The sequence below is a fragment of the Sinohyriopsis cumingii genome, chromosome 3, assembly GCF_028554795.1.
Source record: "Sinohyriopsis cumingii isolate HCF-2022 chromosome 3, ASM2855479v2, whole genome shotgun sequence".
Lineage (NCBI taxonomy): Eukaryota > Metazoa > Mollusca > Bivalvia > Unionida > Unionidae > Sinohyriopsis > Sinohyriopsis cumingii.
Genome location: NC_142963.1, coordinates 55,998,913 through 56,020,689, shown reverse-complemented (window position 1 = coordinate 56,020,689; position 21,777 = coordinate 55,998,913). Strand labels below are relative to the sequence as shown.

The following is a 21,777-nucleotide window of genomic DNA, read 5'->3' as shown; positions in this document are numbered from 1 at the left end:
GTTATTTAAATAAACATCATATATAAGCCCTGTATATCTGAAATTTTATGTGAAAATTGTAAAATCCATATATTAAATGTCTCCTAATGACAATATTTGAAAATTTGCACATTAGCTGAAAGAATATATAAATGATGCTTAGAAAATACAATTCAGAAACTAAGGTCATGTAAAGACAGGAAATACAGTAATCTGGCATAAATAATGCAACAGTAAGTATTAAAACCTGGCCTATACAATTAAAACTGAAGATGAACATAATCATATAAAACTCAAGATTAAATTACATAGCTTCATGCTTTAAATATTCACTCATTCAACAAATTGTATCATCTCCCCTGTCTACTGGGTACCATCTATTAACAGCAATAAAAATGGAGAACATCAACTGCTTTCTATCCACAACCAATACTTCATGCAAACAAGTGCAAGTGTTGATAAATTATGTATAAAAAAGAACCAAAATCAACTTAAATGTAAAAAACTAATTAGTGAGTGTGAAAATAATATTTACTAGCAGTTAATCTGGGAACACAAATAATCCATAACAACAGGTACGAAAGCTTGAAAAAAACAAAGGCAAATTACCACACTTGAGACATGATAAAAATCTAATTTGTTTGGAAAATTTCTAAAATCATTACAAAATATGAAAGGAACACAAAGCTAAATATGCAATAAAAAAAATAACTGAAAATACAAAAGGAAAACTGAGATTAAGGGCAATCAGACAGGATCTTTCAATTTCCATTCCAACATGGAATGACCCGATTCTCTTGAAAATTAGAATAAATATTTCTTCTTGACCTAATACTATTTCTTAAACAAGTAAAATGTCATTCTCAAGCTAGTAAAAGCATTATTATTCCGATGCCCACTCATTTTATTTTTTTTGCTGTCCACCTCCATTAGTAGAAACCTCATTCTATGCTGCATGAAGTATTGATGGCACAGTGGATACAAATACTGAAAAATCTAATTAAAAGGGTTATTTGAATAGATGAATGAAATAGTTTTAATTTCAAAATACCAACAAACCAAGAAACTAATGTTACTAATATGTGACAATTTAAAATGCATCTGTCAGTGGAGGTCAGATTTTCAGTAAGAATGAGGTGAAAATAAAGAGACAGTAATGTGGCAACCAATCTATATCATGCCACACTCTCATGCAAACGAGGTAGGAAAGACAAAAACTTGAACATGCAAAATGCCAATCACTGCAAGCAATTCATATTCAATTTACATTTAAATAAAATACTAAAGACTGACCTTAGTTCCACTTATTGTATTCTTAATAACAATCTGTTCTGTGAGTGCAATTTATGTACTGTATATACTTGTTTATGAGACCAACTGCAAACTGCACAGACCTAGATCTTGCATTAGAGCACTTGAGCTCTAGGTCTATGCAGCTTTCAATAAAACAATGATCTAAGATCCTCAGCTACAAACACGTTATATGACAGCAGATCAGGGTCTATGTTATTTGCAGTTGGACTTGACTAATACGCATACACACACACACACACACAGTTATGTATATTTAATTTGCATTGTTTGTTAGTTTTTTTCTTTTATCATATGCTATGGGTTATATAGAATTTTATCTTGTATCTGACCATGTCCAAAATCAAATAATCAAGTTTCATTGTGTACTCGACCAAAATAATTCATTCTTTTATTCTGAAAATAACTATTACATAGCTAATATTTTCTCAATGAATATGGGTTTAATACAAGGATCATTATGAATAAAAGTCAACATGTTTATGTTGGTCTGGGTCAAGGACATTATATTTATACCATGATTTGTATCAATATTTTAGTAACAGATTATTTCTTCTTCAGAATTCATAAAGTTGGGCATTTGGATAAAGGCTAGCACCATTAACTGAACAATTGGTTAATCAATTTGATATATGTGCTAAAACAATCATTGATACAGAAGTTAGGTAATCATATATATGAAAGCCAAAGACATTTTACTGCCATGAAAATTACTCTTTTGTATTAAATATGGAACAAAATTTCTTTATTATCATTGCAATTTAACAAATTAATGCTGATATTTTGTAACATCTCTTTCACAGATCACATGGCATTAATTACAATTCTTTCATTAAGACTTGACCAATTGTATAATGCACATGATAAATTATTAAAATGAAGTGTAATAGTCAGGATGGTATAGAAAAATATCAGCAATGCTTGCATGCAGTTGAGAATTGCTCATTTGATTCTGCCATCATTGTCTTTCTTACCAGTTAATTATACAGCACAGAAATGAAGCAGTGCAACAATTATCTCTACAAATAACTGTCAGTTAATTTACTATCAATATTAGTAATAATAGGATTCTATTTTGACTGTGGTTTTCACAGTACCGTAACATTCTTATTCTCTGTCATTTCAAACAACTCAACTATATATATATATATATATATATATATATATATATATATATATATAACACAGACATACACAGTAGACTCTCAGTTATTTGAACTCCTATTATGTGAATACCTGGTATTATCTTAATTACTTGTCTGGTCCTGGCTAAATTTTTATTCTCATTTATATCTTTTTTTAATCTAATTATCTGAACATTGATTATCTGAGTACACCTACTAATTCAAAGTAATTTATTGTGTGTGTGTGTGTGTGTGTGTGATTTGGATTTTTGATGTAGCTTTAACAATTTTTTATTCATATCACTATGATGTCTGCAGTATGTCAACTTGATATCCCACCTGGCAAGTCACATTATCCTGACACCAGGCCAACCAGTCCTAACACTAACCTATTAATGCTGAACACCAAGTGAGGCAGCTGTTAGTACCATTTTTGTAAGTCTTTGGTATGACTCTGCTACGGTTCGAACCCTAGACCTCATGCTTCCAAGGTGGACGCTCTAATCACGAGGCCACCTGAGCGGTCTAAGTAATCTAGTGGTCTGAAATTCTCCAATCCTACTGAAAACAGGATGCATTATCCAATCGTATGAGTGCCTTGTTTGATTTCTTGAATTGTGATGCCTGTTGGTCCAAACTGTAAGTACTGATTAATTGAAAGCTGGTTATGTTTATTGTTTGCTGCTAATTCAATAACTTACTTTATATAACCCAATTATTAACTTCAAATAATGGCTGTAATTTTATGAGTGGATTTGATGAAAGCAAGTCAGAAATTAACACTAATAGTTTGAAAGCAGTACTTTAAAAAAAATTCTATAGGAAGTCAAGTCTGCTTACTACAATGTATCTGAATTACCGAGCAAAGGAAACTGGAAGAGGTACAAAGCAAAACAGGAAGCCAAAATGTATATAAACCCAATACAACACTATCCTTAAAGTAGAACAGGGTCTGAAAAGCAAAGCAGAGATCGCCAAACAGTATAATATTCTTTGATGTTCTGCCAATGAAATGGCTTCCTAGATATGTAGTTAGGAACCAGAATGCACGAATAACTTAAATGGTACTTTGTTTTATTTCTGTGGAATATACATGTAAATAAAAAGTTTCATCTTCTGAGATAACTTGGTCTACAGTCGCATCTTCATAACCTTTGCTTATTTGAACCCAGGATCCATGTTTTCCTAATCTCCCAGACTTTGGATAATTAAGCTTCTACTCTGTGTGTGTTTTATATATATATATATATATATATATATATATATATATATATATATATATATATATATATATATATATATGAGGGTGCGGGAAAACCACTCACCCACTCAGCTGAGCTGGTAAAAATTGGCTGGACTGAAGAGAACTTTATGAACAAATGTTGTATTTCACACTTAGCTCTCGACTGTATTTTCAGAAATTCAGGATTCATTCTGATGTTATGTTCAACAATCTATCATGCATCTTTACGAGTCAGAACTCCATGTCACTAAGAAAAAGAGAATGCCAACATGTTTTCATTTGTCACAATTTTCTTGTTTACCCAGGTCTTTTTCAAGACTGAAGCTTTACTGACACACTGTCATGCCAATTGCAAGATGCCAGCAAATAATGACTGAACAAATGAAAATCATCAATGTTAACATTCTCTGTCTCTTAAATTCTCCCATATCTAACTCATTAAGATTTGTGGTAACTCATTTAATGGAATATTCTGACAATTATATTACTGAAACATCTTACTATACTGGTAAACACAAATACCACCAAGAAATCAAGGGCTATGTGAGCAATTGCAATTTCATTACAAATGTTGTCTCGTATTACGTGTATATGTTTATCTAAGGCACCATGTATTAGAACACAATATATTTTCGTGATTTTGTCCTATTTTAATATCAAGCTGGCATCAGGTACCTGTGGTTCTTTAGTAAAACCATAAGCAGTGTAGTTAATAAGTATGCTCTGTGGAATATAATGACAAAAGGGTTGACTAACTCTTGCAACTCATTCATCCCAGGAATGAGTACTTGAGAAATGTTTCTCCTGAGCCATGTGTGCATGCATATGTGTGTGTGTGTGAGCACTCTCAGCCTCACAGTACTGTTAGTTTTCCTTTTTCTGGAACATTGTTTGAACTAGCAGAGAAAATAGTTCGTACTTTATGCAAGTTACATTTTATTTCTGCAATTACAAAAACACAACACAGAATAAAAAATGCCAGTAAATAATAATCTTGTGGCAACCAGTTTCATCACATGCTACATCACTGTTTGATCAATATACAATATAAACCAGAAAAAGAAAGAAGGTCCAGTCCTCTAAGAAAGAGATAAAACTGCTCTCCAAGCCTAAGAAATGGGTAATACTGCTGGAGGATTCCTTAATCTCGCATCATGCATCACTAAGAAAATCTTAATACATTTATTCACAAATGAATTTTTCTTACTGTTTACCACATTCTCTTCCTTACTGCTATAACCTAATCCCTGGGCACATGTGTAATCAGGTTTGTAATTATGTACAAGCAATAATAACACGAATCCCTGAAAAGGGACTGATACTCTACTGAGACAAAACATTTTCCAGTAATTAAAAAATAAGACCATTTCTTCTTTTAAATTGCAGAGTGTTGAAATCATCTGATATTTTTCTGCAATACAAGATTTTCTAAGTCAGCTGTGGTGGCATATTTGATGTCAGATTGGCACCATTCCTATGTAGGACTAAGGTGACATCATTAAAAGTCTTTTGGTCAAAATACCATGTCAAATATCGCCATCCATTCTGGGGGAATAGTAACAACAAAATTTTCAAGACGGCCACCATGGACGTTATACTCGATGTATGATTTGGCACCATTTTTATTTGTGTTTGGTTTGACTTCATAGGATTTAATGCCATTTATCTGTACATGATAAGCTATATATGGCAACCAGTATATTTGGTGGAGCAGGAACCAGGGAAAACCACAGGAAGAACAAACAACCCATAAAAAAGCTACTGCTAACTTTATCACATACCCATGTTGGTTGAATTGAGACCCATGCAAACAGAGGTAAAATATGAGTGATCTGTGCCTTAGACCAATTGGCCATCATGTGAACTTTTCATTTTATTACCAATCATGTCATAAGAAGCCTACTGGTGAAAACCCCATGTTAATATAGCCATCTATTTGGGATAAATATAGATAGTAATGTTTTTAATATACAGTGACCATAGCAGTCATATTGACGGTCAGTTTGCATCATTTTCATTATGGATGAACCAGACACAATAATAACTCTTCTGTTGAAAACCCTGTGTTAAAATGATTTTCCATTTAAGAGTAGCAGTGAAAACAACATTTTTTTTCGTTATGGGTAGCACAGTGGTCATCAGATGAACACCATTTTAATTTAGAACCAACACAACATCTCAATAAGTCTTACGGTGAAAATTGTTGCATGACTTTCCATTTTGGAGAAGTAACAATAGCAAGATTTTAAAGATGGCTACCATGCTGGCCATATCAAATTCACATCATTTCCATTTAGAAGCAACTAGACATTGTAAGCAGTCTTCTGATTTAAGTACAATGCCATATATGAGAAATAATCAGAGTTTCAAAATAGCCACTGTGGAAGCCACAATGGATGTCTGCACAGTTTTCATTTCGGACCAACTAGACATCAAATGTAGATGCATTGTTTTTAAAACGGATATTATTTGCCAGCTTATAATATCAGTGTGGACTTGCAGGTTTCCCACAAGTGTTGGTTCTATGTCCCCCAAATCTTGGTTCTGTGCGCTTGCAAGCATGCCTTTTTGTCAGAAAAAAAAATGCATCAACAAGTTTTCATTAGTGGATGTGCAGAATGGCTCTGCTTGTACTAGCAATGACCAAAGTCACAACAGATGATAAACACTGTAACCTGGCAATGAATATCAATTGTAAAACAATGTATCTAGCAATGAAAATGTTCAAATTTAGTGGTAGTTTGCTGAGTTGCAATGTAAAAATTTTGCAGCTGTAATTGTCATAATTTTTGGCTAAAGTCAACCTTTAAGCAAGGAAGATTTAGTTCTGAGCTTAAAATAATTAAAAAATGTATGCAAATACATATGGTGTCATTTAATTAATGACTGTTAGTTTGGAAAGAAATTCAGAAAACATAGGTATTTATTAATTGCTGGTAGATAATGAGTGTATACTTAGGTTAAATGAGAGCAAGATCCGGAATGGAAAATTCCATGGTGTAGCTCATTTCAGGTTAACCAGATGCTCTGACATGGCAATGTTTTAAGAGCTGTCTGAGCACATGATAACACTTTTATTGCATTGATAGCATAACACTTTCATTGCATTAATGTGATAACACTTTTACTGCATTAAAGTGCTAACACCTTTATTGCTCTGATAACACTTTTATTGCATTAATGTGACAACACTTTTACTGCATTAATAGCAAAACACTTTCATTGCATTAATGTGATAACACTTTAACTGCATTAATGTGCTAATACTTTTATTGCTCTGATAACACTTTTATTGCATTAATGTGATAACACTTTTACTGCATTAATGTGCTAATACTTTTATTGCTCTGATAACACTTTTATTGCATTAATGTGATAACACTTTTACTGCATTAATGTGCTAATACTTTTATTGCTCTGATAACACTTTTATTGCATTAATGTGATAACACTTTTACTGCATTAATGTAAGTGTCCAAGGAAAATATAATAGTACAGTGCAGACCACAATTTACGGTAGCAGAACTGTCAAAGCAAACAAGCTTATCTCATTTTCATAACACAAATTAGTGTATTATATACTATTATTTTCATTTGTCCCACAAAATGTTGTGTTCCCCTAATTTGGCAGATGGGGCACAGTGTCTGCTGTCTTGGAATCCTACAAGCAACATTGCAACATGCATCCCATTTAGTGACTTTAGCCATTGCTAGCACCAAGATGCAGATAGATGTCCTCTCAAAAAAGTTTTACGTTTATTTTCACATTTTTCCTTACCAAAAAAAAAAAATGACCAGGGGCCCACAAGGTCAAAAACAGGGGGACATAGGAAAAAATAAATTGGGGGGAACCAACAATCCCCCACGCAAGGTGCAACATTTCTAGACTGATATGAATGTGTATGTGTTTAGTTTCATGGAAGCCGTCTTGGAGGAGTAGCAATAACAAACTTGTGCAAATGGATATACAGAAGAAGGATGAAAGATGATGGCTGAACAACAAACATCCCATCCCTTAAGTTCTTTTGGTCTACTACAAGCACAGCTAATGAAAATAGAATTAATAATAATAATAATAATAATTTAATAATAGTAATTTCATAAATGAAATACATTTAAATTCACTGACTTCAATATGTGATACAGTTTAAAAAAGAGTCACTTTTCTTAAAGCCTACACACGAAACTGTGCAGATGCTCTGGACACTACCTGTAAATCTATTCAAATATGAGGGTAGATGAATGTGAAAGGTCTAAAGAATCAATCTGGACAATGGATTTAGGTTACCGTGGTGAAGAAGAGAATGTGGCTAATTGAAGACTAATCATCTGTGAATAAATATTACAATAAAGTGTCAGGGGGGTCTTAGTGATACTTGATATGACACTTGGAAATCCTAGAGTGGGGATGCCAGTCTCATGTACTCAAAGAACCACCAAGTCTCTGTTAGTAATAATATAGTGAATCCTTTGATGTATCATAAGACTGATTGCCACCTTTTAACAATATCAGTGCTTATACTATTTGTGTTATCTTTTATCTAGCACAATGAAAGCATGCTTAGGCAAGTGTCCGGACAAAAGTTCAAGCTTGTAGAATAATCTTTATTTTCTCTTCTCCACACTGCCTTTAGACTGTTTGTATCTGACAAACAAAAAACTGACCCAGTAAACATGTTACTCTGTATTAGTGCTCTGCACTGCAATGAAGTTTTATCGAATTTAATTGGACTAGGTGACAGATGTTGATAATCTCAAATTTACAAGATATCACTGACCCATATTTGCTGCTGATATCACTGTTGCACTGAATTAGACAAAGATAGATCATGACACTATATGATAACATTACTATTCTCTATACCAATAATTATGCCTCTTTCTGTCCATGATTTACATTGTAAATCAATCGCATTATACAGCAGCCCTGTGGTTTCATCTGGCAATCAATGCAGACCCTCTATTTGCATTTACTCTTTAATACTCTTGCAACAAGTCAGGAGCATATATCCTTATGTCTGTGCAGATACTAAGCAAATGAAACACTAAATTGAAGACCTACCATTAAATTGCTAGTATTGAATCTGTGTATACCTGCTTGTAAATTAGGTCAAGGGAAATGGAAAAAGTCCTCAAAGCCTAAAATGGGTTGCAAAGACTGGGTCAAAGGAATGATTGGAAGGGAAAGTGGAAGGGTAGTAGTGAGTATGTGTGCTCTACAAACTGAAAAGATAACTTTCATAAAATAAAATATATCAAACAAATGCACAAAATGCCCCAAAATCAAAGTGATCTGTGTAGCTAACAGGAAACATTCTTAGACTGATGTCTATGAACCAACTTGATGCAGATTTATACTCACTGTCTATATCTCCTTTCCCTACTGAATGAGTAAAGAAAGGGGAGAAAAGAATGAAAATATCTGCTACTGCAACAATGATTAATAACCAAAAGAAAACAAAATTGGCTTTCTTTCTATTATGGCATTTTTTTTAAAAATCAAGTAGTGTATGAAAATTCGTAAATTACAGCCAATAGCACTGGCTGATCACATCCTCCAAATGTTAGAAATAATAATAATAATAATAATAATAATAATAATAATAATAATAATAGTTCTAATAGCACAAGTTCTGCCCATGAGAAATAAATGCTATCTCTCAAATGTTTGCCCTGCATATTTCAGCCATTACTTCTCCCATTTACTCATATTGTGGGTCAATGTGACAGAATGGACTTTTCAGGCATTTTTTCTCAACAAAAAGAACACAATTATCAAGAAGTTGTATAAGAATAGATAACCAGAATGGGAATAAAATACAAAATCAATCCTGAAAACTAACAGCAAGATTAGCTGATAGTATCCAGAAATCTTATTTTAGCTCCTTAGAGTTATCAGAAATAATGCTATTTGTCTTTGCTTAACACTGTGACTGAATTTCCAGGTTCTGGACACTATATGGCAACCACCTAATACAAACTTACCAATGTCTCAACTTAGATTTCAACCATGAAACTGGCACATCAGTGTCTGAACCCTATATGACAACCACCAAATATGAGAATACCCAACTCTGGACTCCAGATATCAACCAACTACAGTAATAATGGTATACCAATGTCTGGATTCCAAAATGGCAATCAACTTATAATGGCATACCAATGTCTGGACTCCAGATGACAAACGTATAATACTGGTATACAATCACATTATACTGGTATACCCATGTCTGGACTCCAAATGGTAATCAACTGATACTGATATACCAATGTCTGGACTCTAAATGGCAAAGATTCCAGATGACATCCACCTAATACTCGTATACCAATGGAAGGATTCCAAATGGCAATCACTTAATACTGGCATACAGAATCCAAATGGCAAAGACTCCAGATGACAACCAACTATAGTAATACACCAATGTCTGGATTCCAAAATTGCAATCAACTAATAATGGCATAACAATGTCTGGACTCCAGATGACAACCACCTAATACTGGTATAAAACCACCTAATAGTGGCATACCAATGACTAGATTCCAAATGGCAATCACCTAATACTGACATACCAATGACTGGACTCAGATGACAACTACCTGATACTGGTGTACAACCACCTAATACTGGTATACCAATCTCTGGACTCGAATGACAATCACCTAATACTGGCATATCCATGTCTGACTCCAAATGGCAATTGACTAATACTGATATACCAATATCTGGATTCCAGATGACAACCACCTAATACTGGTATACCAATGTCTGGACTCAAATGGCAGCCACCTAATACTGGTATATCCATATCTGGACTCCAAATGGCAATGAACTAATACTGACATACCAAAACTAGCATTACAATGTCTGGACTCCAAATGGCAATCAACTAAAACTAGCATACCAGTGTCTGAACTCGAAATGACAATCACCCAATACTGGCATACGAATGTTTGGACTCCCAAGTGAAAACCACATAATAATGACATACCAATATTTGGACTCCAAGTGACAACCACCTAATAGATGTACTGGCATACGAATGTTTGGACCCTTAAATGGCAGACACTTCGTACTGGCATCCCAATTTCGTTTCATAATAGATTCTTTTTTAGTTGTTCTTCAGCTTTGTCCAACTTTTTCAACTGTATGTGTTCTTTAATATTAACTCATGAAAAATAAAGCATGTTAAATTACAATGTATCTCATGTGGCATTGTTTATGCTAGTCCTTCCTCTTACCAGGCCTATCTCATCTGAGACCAGCCCATAATTTAAAACACCTCAACTTTCACCAAAGTAGTACATTTTACCTTTTTTGTATGTTCAAGGGATAAAGCCTGTTTAAAATTCTACTTTTCAAAGGGAAACTATTGGTATGCAGAAATGGAGATTAAATTCACAAAAATTAAAAATTAAAAAATAAAGTGACTGATCTTTCTGTTGGCAACACAAAATCTATTAAAACTTCAGTGGCTCAGATTGCAAATCCCCATGACTTTCATTGCATACTCTTACCCATACACCCTAGCCAATCCTCCAGGCAGTAACTCATGGGATAGAATGCAATATTTGTCAGATATGAATGCTATTGCTGCAACGTAAAGTTTGGCCAGAAAATATATATAACTGAAAATGTCATTAATTAAAACTGGTTACATCTGGACTTTGAACCTGTTACAAGGATGCCAGCCACTGGAGCAAATAATGTCTGCCCCCTCCCTTCCTGCAGATGTTTACTACAGGGTCAACACTAAAGCTATTTCCAATGGCTCCCAATTGAAAATCTTTTTATCACATTTGCCACTCCATCCCACAGACACCTAAGAATGCATATATAAAGTTTTAAAGAAAATAAAATAATGAAATCATGTTGCAGTAATTGCAATTTTGGGACATCATGCCTTGGATCTGATTCTAGGGCCCCAGGCATTCAGCCCCAAAATCATACCCATCTTGCAGGCATTCAGCTCCAAAATCATACCACATCGGGTACCAATATACCAATTTTGTGAAGACATGAATTGACAGACAGACAGGATATTGCATTACAAGTGTGGAGATAATGACTCCCTGTAGCTGGTGACAATTTTAAGAAATTTAAGAATAACTGCTGGTGGATGATACACCATAGGCAAGATGAAATACATGGTCACTTTAAAATGCAGGTCTAAGACAAAATGAAATACAAGGTCATACCAAAGGAGTTTTCAAGGTCCATCATATAGTTTTTAAGGACTCTAATGTCAGTTTTCTTAACATAGAATTAACAAGCGTGAACATGATACTAAGGTATCATGGTTTTTCAAAGGGTCTCTTCTGACACTTCCTAATGTACTGTCAAGAGGGGTTAATGTGTTAACACTATAACATACTCAGCAGTTTTAGCTCCTAACTGTGATCTAAATTCAGTGTGGGGTTTTTTTTACAACAGAGAAACACTCTTCCTTCCCTCCATATGTGATGCTGAAATGCAGAATATAGGTATTAAACAAAGCAATGGTTTTAACTTTTGCTGATCTCTGTGCAGATGGGAAATGTTGCATGTATTCTACTTTGAATTTCTGTACTCATTGTTTTTGTATAATCTTTCTTGATGGCTCATCACTGAAGTCAATTTCATGAGCACTTTTTAATTTCTTGTTCACTATACTGTACTTGGTTACACTTATACAGGATAGAATGAAATAATGCATGCAAACCAAAACAACTAATTCCAGACATGATTTTATGATTTTGATTTAAACTGATATGGGAAAGAGGAGAAATCATAATGGCACAAGCTACCCCATAAAATCATAATGCTTATGCCAATATCATGAGGGTAGGCAATTCTGCATACAGTAAGTTTGCTTTGTCTGTTGACAAGGAATATCAAAGGCAGTGTTCTGAAAACAGTTCTCCACTTAGCTGGACACTCCATCCAAAAACCCATCACCAACTGACTGAACAGGATTGGGCCAGGATAGCAAGCAACTCTTGCCAGAACTGGCAAAAGGGATAGGAACATAAATTACTGAACCAAAAAGATGATGAAATATGTCAGTTTTCGTACATGGAGATAAAATCCCATAAATATTCATCTGGTAAGAGTTTTTCTTCCTCTCAAATTTTTCTTTGATTTTAAGACTTTTCATGCATTCTGCTGAAAATACCAATTTTAAAGGTTTAATGTGAGTTCAAAGACTTTTTGCTACAGACAATCAAAGACTTTGAGATTATATTTGGCTCTGTGCTTCTCGTACCATTTTTCAGCACCCAACACGCTATACAAGCTGACAGGTGAGATGTTGGTAATATGCTATTCAGGCTGACAGGTGAGATGTTGGTAATATGCTATTCGGGATGACAGGTGGGATGTTGGTAATATGCTATTCAGGCTGACAGGTGAGATGTTGGTAATACGCTATTCGGGCTGACAGGTGAGATGTTGGTAATACACTATTCAGGCTGACAGGTGAGATGTTGGTAATATGCTATTCAGGCTGACAGGTGAGATGTTGGTAATCTGTAAAGTGAGTGCCTTAGACCACTAGCCAACTGGAACCCCATACATTATATTTGGTAAAAGGACCCGAATGGTGTGTATGGTGAAAGTACAAAACAGCCTGATTTTACATAGTTTTTATTTTGTCTGAAACCTGATGGTGAACAACAATAAGTGGTGTTTTCACATTAAATTTTTTGCAAAAATTACTGTAATGGATTGTAATGGATGAAAAAACTGCATCATTCCTTTCACATAACCAAACCTGAATGCCTGACTTGCACAAAGTACACTTACCAAATTAAACACAAGCCATACAGCGCCTAAAATGTCTCTTCAATAACAGCTGTTGTTGAAGAGAGAATGAAGTAGCTACATGGAATACAATATTTTCATAACAAAGTATTCGAGGAAAACAAGCATTTGCTTTCCAGAAACCCTGTCAAAACTCCACTACATGCAAATGACTGTGTGCTTTGGGAGAAAATTTAAAACAAAAAGTGGCATGCGGTAGGTGAAGTCGGTAAGGTAATCTATTTAAAGTAGTGATATAATATGTGGAACTTAAGCGGATGAGGACATTTGTTCTTAGTAAGACTTGGAGCCATCAAAAAGAGGCAAATTATAATGCCCTGGTGGTCACATGTACATTTTTCACATTCAGTTTTATGCCAAATTCGATTTGGTGCTGCATGACACACAAGACAAACTGGAGTAACTTGCCCTGCCAAATGATACACTATGATGTCTGACCCTGTGTGATCCAATGGCAAGATTCGAATGCATACCCTTTTGGTAGTAAGTCCAGCATGCTAACCACTTATCTGCTGAGGCTCCTGCCTCTATTAGTCTCCTTTTATGACATGTCTCTAGTGCCCTGCTTCTATTATACATCCGAGTGCCTGCAGAGGGATGCATGCCAAGGCTAGTGTGGCTAGTACCATACCATGTACCCTCCCTTACACATCTATTAAACATACCCTACATTTATCTCCCATTGAAGTAAAATGTACATGCCTAATTCCTTGAGATTCATGTTAATGTTAAAATTCCATCATGCATATCCTGTGATTTTAATCCTACCATGGATCATGTCAAGATTTTTTTAAATTTCTGAAAGCGCCATACTCTGATGTAATATGCACTTATAAATATGGATACCAGCACAGGCTTGTATGAAGAAACAAAAACACGCATTCAACAATTTACTTGTGTTCCAGTCGGCAACTTACACCTCAGCCAATTCAAACTGCTGTAACAAAATGCCCACAAATCCTGTCTATACCAATATGAGACATTAATTAAACATTGCATTGGTATATCATTTTGCAACCATTGTTAATCAGGTGTGTATGAATTTCAGGTGCATTTAAATACCATAAAAAATGAACATAATCTCTGCCTTGACATGGAATAACTAACATATCTACTTATGTATAAGTACAATGCAACTGCACAAACCCAACTTGTGAATATTGATGGTATACCAAAATTAGGACTTGGTGCAAGTCTACCTTTATGTATAAAACAAAAAACAGAATATACTGTATTTGATCATGTACAGCATATGTCCAAGTATGAACTGGGTAGACTTAGATTCACTACTTCATCAAGCACTGGCCGACCAGGGTTAATGCTGTTTGCAGATGGATGAGCAATTTTGTGTCAGTACAGTAGGCTTTGCAACATCACTGATCAGTGATCACTTTGTAATGTCAATGATTGATCAGTGATTAGAATTGCCATCCCATAAGAATATGTATCAGGGATCCTGTAATCAATATTTCAGAATCTAGGCATCCCATCTAGAAACGATGGAATGTTTGTTAGAAGAACAAACTTCCCAACTCATACTACATCTTCGTATAGGTCTAAATATATCTGTGCAGTCTGCAACAATTAAGATCCAATCAGAAACTGATGTTGCATCCACTATTCTAATTCCACACCTGAATATCAAGATTATTTTTAATGAAACAATAGCGATAAATATTACTTTTTTTTTCATCACCAGATTTTCTGCATCTTTTCTCTGCTTCATTTCCAATCCCATATTCAACACTGTATTTGCAGTGTCACTTACTGTATTTTGGCACTAGTACACAGTCATTTGGATACAAAACTATAATCAATGTATATGTACCAGTCTGTCAAATTGGTAATGAAGTGCTTTCTCCCAAACTGTGTTTACATAAACACTTCCTATTTAAAATTGTATCAAAAACAAGTGAGTTTCCAGACTTTTGCTATATAATTTTTAATGCAGATTTTTATCACAAACTGTATAATAATTGCTCCAAATTCAAAATGAATGGAATGCATGCTAAGATGACATCCATCAGAAAAAAAATCTGTTTTTATATGTAAGATAAAAATTGTCATACCTCGTGTTTCATCATCTTCAATGGTTGTACTATCAGTTGATTCTTTTATTCCATCACTTTTCTTTACCACCAGACTTCGACCTGGAAGAAGAAAAGTGTATGGGGAAAATAATTATAAAAAAACAGAAGCACTGATAAAATTAGATAAAATTACTGACAGAGCTAATGAAACCAAACACAGGAACTACAAAGTGCAATGCACCAGCAAATAAATGGGTGTATGCATTCAGCATCATTCACTTAAAATCTGGAAGAAAATGTGATGATATTACCATGAAAAATAATATGAACAGGTGATTGAAAGAAAAAAGTCGATTTAGTACAAAGACTTCATCAAACATGGATATTACTGTGATTTTTTTAAATGAAACAAATGCAATAGTACAAAGTGTGTGTATATATACATATATATATATATATATATATATATAGAGAGAGAGAGAGAGAGAGAGAGAGAGAGAGAGAGAGAGAGAGAGACTGAGATTGATAGATATATATTAATTGTTCTAAAAAGTTAAAGAGCTTATATTTAGATGAATTATCAAGTTATTGAGTTCATTTAATTGTATGTTAACAAAAAGCTACATTAATGAGTTTGTATACATGTGACATATCAAGTTAAATTTGTGTGTGTGTGTGTGTATGAGAGAGAGAGAGAGAGAAAGAGAGAGAGAGCTATTAAGTTAAAAACTTCACAAAATGCTCTCTCATTACAACACTGTAGTTCAACACAACTGCCTTCTATGTCATATACAGAACAGCATTATAAATGAGAACTGCATTATGTACCGAGCTACAGTATAGCAAGAATCATGCACGTACCAAACTTCAGTATAATGGGAATCATCAAAATCTGTCAAACAATAATCTTGTAAAAAGGAAATAAATATACAATACTAAGCATCATGGTTGCTTTCTTTTAACTGATAATGTCAAACACTTGACGGACCAATAAATCAATGGTTTAATTCTAGACATAGGGTCCATAGCACTAATGTGTCATATCTGAACAATGTTTTAATGAAACTCTTCATGAGGGAGAACTTGTATATGTGAACAAGCAATTCTGAACGCTAGAACGTTGTAGACCCAGAACAATCATCACTAATTCAGTGACCCTGACCTTTAACCTTTCGACTCCAAAATAAATAGGCTTCATTCTTACCTAACCTGCAAGTCATCTGCAAACTATGAAGATACATGACCATGACCAGAAATTTGAGCAGAACCCATTCATCTTTTTCAGTCACAGTGACCTTGACTCTCATCCCTATCTCATAATATCCAAAACTGCAGACTTTTGAAAATGAATGCCCTTTAACATTCACCATTGTACAATCAACAGTACCTTCTTTTGCTCCAAAATTTATGCTCACATTAAGTTTAGAGGACAGTACAGTATCAGAGAAATGGGACTCAATGTAACCAGTTAGCATCACCACTGTAGTACACACCGTCCATACTGGCTCATAAGACGAGTCAAACTGCAAACAACAAAGAACCTGATCAACCATAACATAATGTGCTTAATGATCATGGTCTATGCTGTTTGATCTTATTACTCCTAACAAACTGTACAGACCCTGTTCTGCTGGTGCATTATATGGCAAATCTGTGTCTGTGCAGTTTGCTGTTGGACTTGACTTATAAGTGAGAATATGCTGTAAAAAGAGCACCCTGACCTACTTTTGCTGGCTTTAAAGAATAGCTACCCAAGATGACTGCAAATACCAAGTTTCACTACTGGACAATAAACATATGAGAAATTAAACTCCAAATGACTTGACATCAAATGAAGCAAAATAGCAGTTCGCTGCTATTGCCTATTTATTTGCACTCAGTGGGAAGTACTCTCCACGCTGAATGCAGCTATCAAGTTTCATGACTATACATATAACAGAGAAATGGAGCTGCATGCAAAACAATTATTGTTGATGCATATGTAAACAAATGGACATTAATACTACAGGGAAGTGATACCCATGTGTCACCAAGACTTTGTGGGTACAACAAAAATGCAGAGACCTAGCAGAATAAATGCACATTAGGGAGTTCTGTGCTACATCATGCAATAAAACAACACATTCTTTGAAGCTAATCAAATAAATGAATCTCAATGTATTTAATTAAAAAACTGGATCTTCACATTCTGCAGGTATCTGTGCTGCATGTCAAAGAATCATAAAATTATATATAATGAAAGATCAATCACACATGTTTGCAACATAAACAGCCCATGGATACGCATTCTTCCATATATTAGGTCAATCAAACTTGGTCACATTCAGTTACAACTGGTTAAATGTTGCAGCTGTAAGTGAAGACCACCAATTCAGGATTTATTATACCCTATTTACATTGTGACCTATTACAAAACATTGGACTATGTAAGCATATTTGCGAATAAACAATCATGTTGCTGCCCATGACCACTGTTTTACTTGAAGTTGTTATACATCACCTGTAAATTTGCAAATAAGCATAGCAATGGCATGCTCTAAAATAAAGGAATACCTTTCCATGCTCATAGGAGAGAAGCACAGTTTTTTTCTTTCTTGTTCTTATCTTATTTGAGCAGGTTGGTAGATTTGGTGTTTTGCGGCACAGCAACGGTGCACAAATATGCTACTTAGTACTCAGGCAATTGGAGCAAAGTTCCTTGCCCTAAAAATTCAAAGGCTGATCTGATGGTCAAATCTGAATCTGCACCATTTCAGTTACAAGTCTGAACCACTGACCTCTGAGCCACAATAGCTCCTGAGGAAAACTATGGTCAGAGGCAATAGGTGTCAAATAATATTGTTCGTTTGCTATATATGCACTGTGCTCTAATAATAAAACATGCCTCCAATATTCACATTCATAACTAGGGAGCTGCTGTAATGGTCATGGTTGGATACTGAAGGTTGCAGTAACCCAATTTTGCATTTTCAAATACCCTTATGCCCAACTACTGTCCAGATGATACTGCTGTAATCATCTCAGATTCTTCTCATTATCAACATAGAGGATGTTGGATAGTTACAATAATTCCATGCATAATAGGTCTATGGCACAATGATTAGGGAACAGTCATGAAAAACCTGGATCCATCTCAAGGAAAGAACTCCAAAAACCACAGACTTTACAATTCCAACATGGTTTCCAATCAAGCAAGCAAATTATCTACCTTGGATATTCGGAAGCATCATTATCTATCAATTAAGATTAAATTCTTCATCTGATGAACACTCCAGTGGCGTAAGTGGTTAGAGCATCTGCTTCAGATGAGGGAGGTCATGGATTCAAATCCCAGCAGAGTCATATCGAAGACTTACAAAAAAGGGCACTAGCAGCTGCCTCGCTAGACACTCCGTATTAAGAGGTTAGTGTTAGGAATGTGACTGAGTGGGACATGATGCTACATGTCTGCAACATGATGCCCCAGTGCTAGAAATCACTATAAACTGCCACACTGCAGACATCAGAGTGATGTGAATGAAAAAATTGTTAAAGTTACATTAAAAATCCAAATCACACACACCCCATCAAACATTAGAAATTAGGTAACTCCAAGAAATAAATTATCCATGTAAGATCAACAAATCGTTTATTAGTACAATGAAACCACATTATAACACACTTTGTTATAACAAAAATTTGAATATATTAGTTATGGATTGGCTATCTAAATTTGACAACAATTTCACCAATTGCTTTAAATACTAAAAAGCTTTAGTACCAACATAAACAGGGTCTGATTTTATAATCTGGCAAGATATGCTGTATTCTAGATTATTTTTGCAATGACCAAGAACTCTTCTTTGTCATATAAGCTTCCAAGAATAAAAGTCCAAATACAACAGACCAGCCAAGAAATTCAAGATAAGACCATTTCTTCCTTTTAACTGTTAGGTGTTGAAGCCATCTCTTGATGTTCTTCAGCAATAGCAAGATTTTCAAAATTAATTATGGTGGGACACATAATAGTAGTCAGGTTGGTAACATTTTCAGTTAGGACAAAGTGGACATCATTAAAAGTCATCTGGTGCAAACTCCAGATCAAACTGATCATCATCTATTCAGTAGTGACAATAAGATTTCTAAGACAGTCATCATGACAGCTATATTGGATACACAGCTGGCACCATTTTCATTCAGGACCCACTAGGCAACATAAGAGGTCTACATGTTGATATAGCCATCCATTTGGAGATGAGTAGAGGTAACAATATTTTCAAGATAGGACTTTCCATTTAGGAATAGCAATAACAAGATTTTAAAGATGGCTGCCAGGGCAACCATACTGGACATTAGGTTTGCACAATCCTCATTTAAGACAAACTTTGTATCATAAGAAGTCTTCTAGCAAAAAACCAATTTCAATATGACTCTCTTCAAGTAAAGTTGCAATGATGACAAGATGTTTAAGATGGTTGTTGTTGTTATTGCTGTTGTTGTTTAATGTCATTTTTCAGCACAAAATAGGCTATACATGGCAGCCAGTATAAATGGTGTAAGAAGAACCCAGAAAACAACTGGAAAGAACCACTGACCCATGAGAAGCTACGGGCCAAGACTTGAACCCACACAGACAGAGGTGAGATGACAGTGATCCATAATGGTGAGCACTTTAGACCACTTGTGCCCCAGTCTAAGATGGTTGTCATGATGACCATATTGGATGTCAAACTGGCATCATTTTGATTTAGGACCAGACAGACATCATAATAAGCCTGTTAGTGTGAAGCCAATGTTGATATGACCATTGATTCATCAGAAATAGCGATAATAAGATTTCAAGATGGCGGCAATGGTGGCCATACTGGAAATCAGACTGGCACAATTTTTATCTAACACCAACAAGGCATCATAATAAGTCTCTCAGTAAAAACCTGCATGACCATCCATTCTGGAGGAGTAGAAACAAGAAGATTTTCAAGATTACTGATGTGGCTGCCATATTGGAGATCAGACAGAGATCACATACTTTCATTTAGGACCAACTAGACATCATAACTAGCTTTTCAGTGAAAATTCAATGTTGATATGACCATCATTTCAGGAGGAGTAGATATCTCAAGATTTTCATGACGGCCACTGTGGTGGCCTTACTGGATGTCTGAGCAGCATTTTCATTTAGGACCAACTAGACCACAGGATAAATGTGAGTGTAAAATTTCACAGCAATTCTTCAAGTAGTTTAGGAGGAGTAGAGATAACAAATATGTGCCACCAGACAAATGGATGACAAACAAGACACCATCCCATAAACTCTTATGGTTGATGATTAGCAGAGTTAAAAACGAAAGATGTGTTCACGGAAAGCTTTACTGATAGAGGTTGTATAAGTTTATTAAATTAAAATAGAAGTCCATTTTGGGCTTAGAAATTAGAGGCAAATTCAAAAATTTAAATACAAAGGCAATATATGAAATGACAGTGAACTTACAGGGAAGTCAGTACTAGAACCCTGTACACTGTCTGACTTATCAAAATTGCCAGACATTGTATCTGACAATTTAAGGGGGGGGGGGGCAAATTCAGTTAATTTTGTTCTATGCTGACCAAGATGAGGTAACAAAAGTTCACCATTAATGAAATCTAAGAAGACATGGAAAACCAAGTTTCCAGTCCTATCTCAAGGAGTGCAACCAGAAAAGTACACAAATGTTTATTTTTTTTTAAAATGTACCATTAATCATATTCTAAAAAATTAAACAACTGACTGTGACATACAAGACACCATCAGAGTTAAAAATAGAAGTGCCATGGTTCATCCCTGTAGCTCAAAAAGCTTTTATGATACAAAGCAAAAAATAAAAGGTGCCTAAAAGTAATGAATTTTGACCCTGATTCTGAAGATAAGAACCCAAATATGCAATGCAAAAATCTTCAAGTGACAATATTCATGTCTACCAAGGCAGCCCTAGAAAATACCACTTGCAAGCTCACAATTGGAAAAATGTCATTTGCAAGCTCAGAAAATAACAAATAGGCTATCATATAGTGATATTTTTTATAATAAATTGTGATTTTCCATCTACTTTAAAAAAATTAATTTACTGGCAATCAATCTGACTAGCATTTGCAGTTTAGACACAAGTCGTGATTGGGGAGAACATAAAATCAGAATAACAATAATAATGTACTTATCCATCTTGAACGTGTGCCATGCACAGGTGAGAGGCATGCATAGAAGCATATTTGGTGCATACATTCCCACCCCTTTCGACGTACTGTCAACTGCACATCTGTACCAAAGTAGCTCAG

General features: G+C 34.8%; 1 protein-coding gene across 7 annotated transcripts in view; it reads right to left on the bottom strand.

Moving 5' to 3' along the window:
• LOC149802889 (calcium/calmodulin-dependent protein kinase type II subunit delta-like) overlaps positions 1 to 21,777 on the bottom strand; it is a 298,291-nt gene that overhangs the window by 38,636 nt on the left and 237,878 nt on the right. For 4 of the 7 annotated variants that reach the window (XM_089952362.1, XM_089952361.1, XM_089952366.1 and 1 more), the window contains exons 13-14: positions 15,526 to 15,606; positions 9,020 to 9,040 (exon numbers count right to left, since the gene is read on the bottom strand). In XM_089952362.1, coding sequence (XP_089808488.1) covers positions 9,020 to 9,040; positions 15,526 to 15,606 — 102 coding nt within the window. The remainder of the gene's footprint in view (positions 1 to 9,019; positions 9,041 to 15,525; positions 15,607 to 21,777) is intronic. The other 3 variants (XM_089952367.1, XM_089952365.1, XM_089952368.1) reach the window with 1 other exon arrangement.